At 37.2% G+C, this 8,362-nt stretch overlaps 1 protein-coding gene across 1 annotated transcript; it reads left to right on the top strand.

Annotated features, from left to right (window-relative positions):
* The first annotated feature begins 573 nt into the window (after positions 1 to 573).
* On the top strand, positions 574 to 1,394 carry LOC115631841. The gene has a single exon (XM_030528684.1). The coding sequence runs from the start codon at positions 628 to 630 to the stop codon at positions 1,258 to 1,260; it is 633 nt and encodes a 210-aa protein (XP_030384544.1). The 5' UTR covers positions 574 to 627; the 3' UTR covers positions 1,261 to 1,394.
* The last annotated feature ends 6,968 nt before the right edge of the window (positions 1,395 to 8,362 follow it).

Genomic DNA, 8,362 nt, shown 5'->3' with positions numbered 1-8,362 from the left:
ATCTGCTTAATAATTTAAAAAAAATATATCTATTTATTCAAATTCTTCTTAAATATCCAGTTTTAATATCTTTCCAATGAAATCTCTCTTAAAAAATTACTATTTGCATAAATACAGCAGATATTTAGTCACATTAAACGTTTTTCTTCAACGATAAATAATAATGGTCATTTCTATTGCAGGCTAATAGCAGTTTTTGTAGAGTTGGATAAAAATGCATTAAAATACTTTTCTCACTTTCAACTTTTCGGTCATTCTGTCAAACAGGCTGGCCACATTTTTTCTACATATTTCTATATTGAAAACAATTTCTCCCACTGAAGAGTGACGTGCGCTATGCCTGGCTGTTGTTGTGAATACATAGTTGTTGCTGTTGTTGGTGTGCTTTTCATGCCATTTCGATACGGGCCTCATTTTTCTTGCAACAATTAAGAAGAAAGTTACATTCGTTCGTTTGTTCGATGTGGAGGCCAAGCAATTAGAAAACTCGCATCGATCAAATTGCCTTTGACTGTTGACTCACACACAGGCACATTCAAACAATCACTCATATATTCGTACGTCACAGGTTTGGCAGCCATGTACCTGCCCGAACTCAAGCACAAAGTTCTATTCAAAATTTAAACAATGGCCAAAAAAATCCCCAACGTCGATGTGCCGCGCGATCCAGCCCAGTTCATGATGCTCAAGAAAGAGATCAATCGCGACACGGTCGAGATCAGCCAGAACTTCTGGAAGGAATTCCGCAGTATGCGCCAAAACATGAATCGTCGACTGATCGTGGAGAGCAACCAGCGTCAGGAAATTGGCACCTTGGTTCGTACAGCCGATGAGGAGGCACATCAGCAGGCCGAGGCCTTAAGTCGCACCATCAGCACATACGGCATGAATTCCGATGGGAATCCCTTGCTAGGATCGCCACGTGGTACCAACAAGCAGACGCATATCCAACGAACCCCGGAAGTGATTCTGCAGCTCAGCAATTCATTGGATCAGACCAATGCCGCAGATGCTTTGCTTCCGGCTCCTAATCAAGAGTCACCGAAAGGAACGCACATGCGCATGGACGAGGACCGTCGATCAGCCTCGCCATCCTATTCGCGATTCAATTCGCAGGCACAATCAATGGCAAATCCGTCGATTCTATCGACAGCCTCGAACCAGATTCCCAAGGCCCCGCCCACTTCTAGGGTAACACTTGTGTCGGGCAATCTGTCGAAAGGTACAAATGCCTCAAAACAACAGATTACCCGCAGATAGACGAACTAAATATTTACTTATGTAGAACTGAGCATTTTCAAACATGAAATATGGAGTTATATTTTGAAAAAAATAGAAATTATTAAAAATAAAATTTAATATACAGACAATAAATAAACAAAACCTGAAACGAATAAGATTACTACAAATTACAGCATCCAGAAGATTACAGATAATAACAAGGAAGCCTTGAATACTATTCGGCCAATAAGTTTGCATAATAGAAATAATGTAAATAAAAAGGAATAAAATAATAAAATATAAGTTTCCTTAGTAAGTATGAAAATATAATAAGATATTAAATTGAAAAATATGTGAATTGTAAAAAACTTAATTAAATATTATTAACACAAAACGTTTTGAAATTTTTTGAAATTTTAATACTAGAATAGGAGGGTCTAACAACGACATGGTAGCTGTGACATGGCACCATAAAATTGGATGGGGAGTACGTGTATAGATATATTAAAATGTATGGTAAAGGTGAAGTCTGAAAGTGCAGCATGAAAGCTTAAAAAATGTGTTGATAAGGCTGAATAAATAAAGATACACGGTGGCTGTATTTACTTTGGTATGAGAAGAAAACAATACAATACGAAGTATGTTGCATTATATCCAATCGGTGGAAGGGTATACCAGATAGTTAACAATTCATGTAAAGCATTCAAAAGAACAGACACCAATAGAGGTACACCTAATTCTGTTTCTACACGAACTTTATTTACACGGTTTTGATTTAACACAGTTTGAATGTTAACAAGAGAGAACGCTACAGTCGAGCAAGCCCGACAGTGTAATACCCTGTACCCAGGTAAACTTCCGTCACTGAGTTATATGCGCCCATAGCAGCAGCAAAAAGAGGAAGAAGAAGAGCGAAGTTGTTGCTGCAGTATGGGGGGGGGGGGTTGTACTGGGGAGAATTTGTTTTGCTAATAACTTTTCCTTGAATTGACAGAATTGAATAAACAACAGTAAATAATTATACATAAATTATGTCTGCAAAGTTTGGTTTAGGTAGCATTTGAAATGTGGACGCTATTGACGAAATTCTGTAGCGGGGGAAGGGGGGGAAAATTAAAAAAAAATAATAAACTCGTCCTTACTCGGACCTAGGAGAATCTGGATGCCAACTTTGGTTATTCTAGCTTTTATAGTTTCTGAGACGGACGGACAGACGGACGGACATGTCTAGATCGATTTCTCTCGTCATGCTGATTCAGAATATATATACTTTATGGGGTCGGAGATGCTTCCTTCTGCATGTTACATACTTTGCACAAACCTAATATACCCTTTTTACCCTACGGGTACAGTGTATAAAAATTGTATATATGGTTAGGCGACTTTATTCCATTCAGCACGATTCATTTTGCATATGATCAATGTTTGGTTTTTTTACACGACTTTTTTAGGAACCAATCTATCGTGTAGAAACAGAATTAGGTGTAATTATAATTCCAATCACGCCTGATCATTGCTGTCCCTTTTGTTAGCCAGCTCGTGTCATCAACCAAACAATAAATGAGCCCGTTGGCAAACCTTTAAATCTTGCACACATCTAAAAAAAAAACAGGAGAGAAGTATGATTTCTACTAAGTAGTTGCCTCTAAACTGACAAATATTAAAGCTATTCATTTATTGTGATTTATCCACTTATAAGGGTTACTTTGCATAACTTGTGAGCATCGCACGACCACCCGCGGAGCACTTTGCTCCAACAAAGAAAAATTAAAATTAAAAAAAATATATGTATAAAAGAAACTTGAACGGGCAAACAAATGCCGCAGAAATTTGCAAATTAATTAACGGTACACGGCCCCCATATAACATACAAGTATTCATACTCGTATGTCGTACACAGACTCTCCAACCACCTGAGTAATCAATGCGATGATGTGGGCATGGCACGGACACAGGGACAGACCCGGGGTACATATATAAATCACCACAACCAAAGCAACAGCAACAACAACAACAACAATCGGCGAAATGTAACGTTATTCATCACAGGTGGTAAATTTTAACTGACAACAAACGTGCGCCAAGCTGAGCGACGATGCTGATACTTAACACACACATACACATATATATATATACCAACAGACATACATACATACACACGCACGCACACTCGTCAATTTCTGGGTCAGAATAATTAATAAAAGCGAGCGCGGCATGACTTTGCCAAAAAGTATTTTTGGCCGCTTTGTAGCTTTGTTGAAACACACGGGTGTACAATACAAGACAAGACATACTATAACCGTACTATATATACATATGTTCATACATATTCGCAGGCATGTAAGTATATTTGTCAATCTTTTCAGCTTGTTGTTGCATTTATTGCTGGAAAAACTGTTGCGCGTTTTCGGCTTGGTTTGTCGCCGCGCATGCGCACAAATAATCAATCAAAATGTCTTAAACAAATCACTCGCATTTCATGCGCAACTACCAAAAACCAAAAAAAAAAAAAAAAGAATTACAGATCTACGTAAAATTACAGAGCGCTTACTGACTAACTGCCGCCTAACTGAATGACTGTCTGAAGGACCGACTGACGGACCAACTGACTGAGGACTGTTTGGCAACTTGCGGAGTCCGCTGATGGACAAGCGACGTGGACGTGCATTTTTCGTCGCCAGTCACGATTTGCATGTGCGACAACTGTTGCCGCTTACAGCAGCAGCAGCAGCACCACCACCATCACCAAAAACAACAACAACAGCAACACAAAAACAATAAAGGTAGCAACAACAAATCGGCAATGTTGTTGCCGAGCACATTGAACTGTCATTGACACGAGAGCGAACGTAGACACCTGTAGCTGCAGCCGCAGCCGCAGGCCGCAGCAGCCACAGAAGTTGAAAGGCAAAAGGCGAACGCAGGCAGCGGCCGTTGCACAGTGGCACAATTCAAATGGTGGGGTGGTAAGAAATGTGATAATACCCATACCAAAATAACAGCTGTGTGTTACATTCGCACTTCAATATTTACGAACAAAAGAATGCACTTGGTATTAATTCAGAAGCTATTTAAGTTCAAGAGCTTATTTTATTTATTTTTTAACAACAGTAGTTGGTTAATATTAAGAGTAGTCGTTCCCCTTTGATCATATAATGAGCATTTAAGTTGTCTGCTTTTCTTATGGTTTATGATTTATGATGAATAGTTTTATTTGGTACATTCGATGACATAATGTTCCAAATGGCCCTGAAATTCTAAAGAAAAGTCGGCATTCTTTTGAATTAACTTCTTTTTACAATCGAGTGAGCTTCCAGCTTTGTTAATCCTTTTTAACCTTTTAAATATGGACTATTTCATGGGTGGAAGTTTATAAAAGTAATTTCAATAAGACATCGAATTCGAGAAGTAGTTCCTTAAATATAATATTTAATATTTAAATGTTCAGGGACTTACATTCTTTATGGTGAGTATAATAGTATTGTGGTGAGTATAATAATGAGGGAACGATGGCTAGTTTATAAGGAATAATTCAAATAGATTTTTTTTTATTGCATATTAAATGCGAAACAATATTTTAAATATAATTTATTTCTTTATGGCTATGAATTTTTCAAAGTCATAAATAAATTAAGTAAAAATCTTTGAACTTTGATCGACATTTGAACTGTAATTAAATACAATTTTATCAATTGATCGTCTTTACTTGTCTTTATGTTTTAAGCGGTATTATAGGTAAAACAAATGGGCTTTGATGTATGCAATTATTCGTATAAAATGTACTATATTTTCAGATTCGCAAGCTATAACGATGAAAATGTATATTTGTTTTATTTATTAAGACGCTTACTACCCTAAGATCCTTTTAGATGTGGCAATTCAGTAGCCTATATTATCTATCCATCTTATAGAAATATACTATAACTACAAAAGGTAATTTAGGAAGTTACTGTTTTTTTTTAAATATGTTTTCGTTTTTGTTTCATAAAAAATTATATTTGTGTCTTTAGGCCAATACTACAAGTATAAGTCATGAAGTCATAAAGAAATCTTTTTAAAAATGTAATTCCTTGAAAATGTAAAAAAATGTTAGTTAATATGTAATTGTTATGTTCTTCCTGCCGATCTTCATTCAATTCAGCTGACATGCTATTCCAATCTAATACTAATCGAATTCCAAATAATCGATAATTAATCGAATTAATTTCTAGTACCCTATTCGAAATAGAAGTATACCTGGGAGTAGTATATAGTATGTGTTTACCACTTTGATTCTCAAAAGCTGGCACTGTGCGTGGCTCGGGTGGTGTTCGCCGGTGGTTGATGGTCGTGGGTGCGGTGATTCAGGCAGACAGTAGCGGGTAGGACAGTATAGGCAGGCAGTCGTCGGTGGCCAAAAGTCGTCGTCGTTTTGGCCATTTGGAAACGTGGCAGGCGGCATTATGCCAATTACCGCCGCACGGCAACCAACGAACAAATTCGAACGCGAATTTGTATTGAAATTGTGGCAAGGTTGGTAATTTAAGACTCACGCGGTGCTGCTCATTGGCGGGGCAGGCACGTTTAGAACTTTGCTGTTTTTTTATTTTTATTTTTATTTTTTTTCGCTTTTTGCTTTGTGTTTTTGTTTTTGTCGCGCATTGAAATCCGCTTTGCTAGTTTAAAAGCCGTTGTTGCTGTTGCTGTTGTTGTTGTTGTTGTTGGCGTTGCTGTTATTGTAGCTGCACTGTTGCTGTTGATTGAATTGCTGATTTAACGGTTTCTGTTGTCAAATTAATGACATTCATTCATTCGACGAACCAAACGGTAGTTGTTTTTTTTTTCTGTTCCTTAGTTTGTTTCCCGCTTGCCAGCAAATTTGCCAATGCGATTTGTTGCTGTTGGAGCGCGTGTTGTGATTGTTATTGTTGTTGCTGTTGCTATTTCTATTTCGATTGCTGTTGCTGTTGCTGTTGCAGTGGCTGTTGTTATTAATGTAGTTATTAAATTAGTATTTACAACTGCCACCGTCATATGCCATTGCTGTTGTTGCTGTTGTCGTCGGCGTGGGTGCGGGTGTCAGAGTGCAAAAGTTTAGCGCAAAGTTCTTGTTATTATTTGTAATCGCTTGTTGTCGAAGTGAAAGGCACAACAACAACTAAAATAATAAACCAGAGACCTGCATTGCATTTTGTTGCTGTTGTGGTCGCGTGCGTTGTTGCTGTTAGAGTCGGGTTCTGAGCTCGCTTAATTGGCCACCAAGTCGCTTAATTAATAGCTGTTTTTTATAATTTAATTAGTTGTTAATGATTGCTGATTTGCCAAAGCCTATGAATCAACTTGCAAGTAGGTTGCAGGGCTTGGCAGATGTCAGGGCTACCGCTCCTTAAAAAAGAACGATGTAATGAGCCAAGCACTCATTATCAATGCTTTTTGTAAGCTGCACAAAATTTGCATAAAACCGTTTGCGAAATAGCAAGATAATGTTAAAGCGGGAAATATTTGGTTTCCCTTTTAAAACCGTTTGCGAAATAGCAAGACAATGTTAAAGCAGGAAATATGTTGTTTCCTTTTAACCAAAAATCTCAGAATTATCGCATTCTTCAAATTAAGACGGTTTAACGCTTGGCTCTTATACTTGCTAGAAGTTTGTAACGGCGAGGAGGAAATTTTAGTTCGTATGACTCCGAAAAAAGAAACTGACTGCTATCCCTATAATTAAATCAGAAGATTCATTAGTGCATGTAGGCTTTATCGAATTTGTGGCTTGAAATTTGTCTACAAATTACAAATCATCTGTTTCTTTGCCAGCCATATAGAAACTAGGAAAACAATGAGATACACCTAATTTTGTTTTTTACACGGTTTTAATTCAACACAGTTTGAAAGTTAAAATTTTTATTTATGGTTACACGACTTTTGATCAATCTCTTTTTTACACGACTTTTTTAGGAACCAATCTGCCGTGTAAAAACAGAATTAGGCGTATTTGTATGTATAGGCTGTCAATTGAACTATCACAAAACATTTTTATTTTTATTAGTGCTTTATTCTTATATGTACTATCTGACTGACTTACAATAATTTCGAACTATAACTATGCATTTGCTTATAAAAACATTGACTTTGTCCGCAATTTTAAAGACCACAATGTTCTTTTATAAAAGGTATAAGTTTAAAATTGACTTATACGTCAGCTTGTGAGAATGGAATTAGTTATGCGCTTTAAACGTAGTTTCTTTTATAAGAAAGAGAAATAATTTGTAATACCTTGAAAGCAGTCTGGCAGACACTCTGAGAAAAGAGGAAGCAGGGCTTAACAAGCACAATCGATATACTTGTAGATGTTAAATTGCAGAAAACAATACCATTAACTATTAATTTATTAGAAGTCTTTTTATATTTTCTACCCAGCTCTTACGAAATTCAGGCTCGGATCACAAACATAACCAAATAAATAATCAGATATCAAGTGATATCAGGTATGAAATGTTTGATGAATCTTCGCTTAACATTTAAGTGAATTTCTTGTGGCAATGTAATGTAATGGAATTTATTTAGATTTAAAATTAAAACTAAATAAATAAAATTAAAGGGTAGGCTGGACTTTTTGATCAGCATAGCCAGAGCAATGGCAAAGCCATGCCCATTTATCTGCCCAATAACTAATGTACATGTATTATGAAAGCTAGGGTGACCAAACTTGTTGCCTCACATTGCTGAAGTCCCTTTGACATCCTGGCTCGCCAACATGTCCTGCACATGAGCGTGCGAAATTCCTTCCCCCTCGATCCTCACATTACCCGTATCGGCTACTTCAAACGCAACCCTTGCAGCATTTTCACGGCTATCCGCAGCATGTCGAGGTGTAAATGAAAGTCATATTTACGCACCACAACTGAAGAAGAGGAATAAGAAGAAGAAGAAGAAGAAAATGCAATGTTTAAAGAGTAAGAAAAACATTCACTTGTAGGAACAGGCAGTGGACACTTGCCACAGGCAGCTCAGCAATAACAACAACAACAAAAGGCGAAAGCTCAGCTCGGCAACAACTTGGAGTGGAGTTTATGCAAGAGATTGGCGATTCGTGCTCCGTCGTGGTATGCGACATGCAAATTGTGTTCGAAACATTTAGCGTGTTCTAATTTACAACCGAAAGGAA

Source organism: Scaptodrosophila lebanonensis, unplaced genomic scaffold, assembly GCF_003285725.1.
Source record: "Scaptodrosophila lebanonensis strain 11010-0011.00,11010-0021.00 unplaced genomic scaffold, SlebRS2 tig00001412-arrow-pilon, whole genome shotgun sequence".
Taxonomy (NCBI): domain Eukaryota; kingdom Metazoa; phylum Arthropoda; class Insecta; order Diptera; family Drosophilidae; genus Scaptodrosophila; species Scaptodrosophila lebanonensis.
The sequence above is the reverse complement of the archived record's forward strand: the minus strand, read 5'-3'. Positions and strand labels throughout refer to the sequence as shown.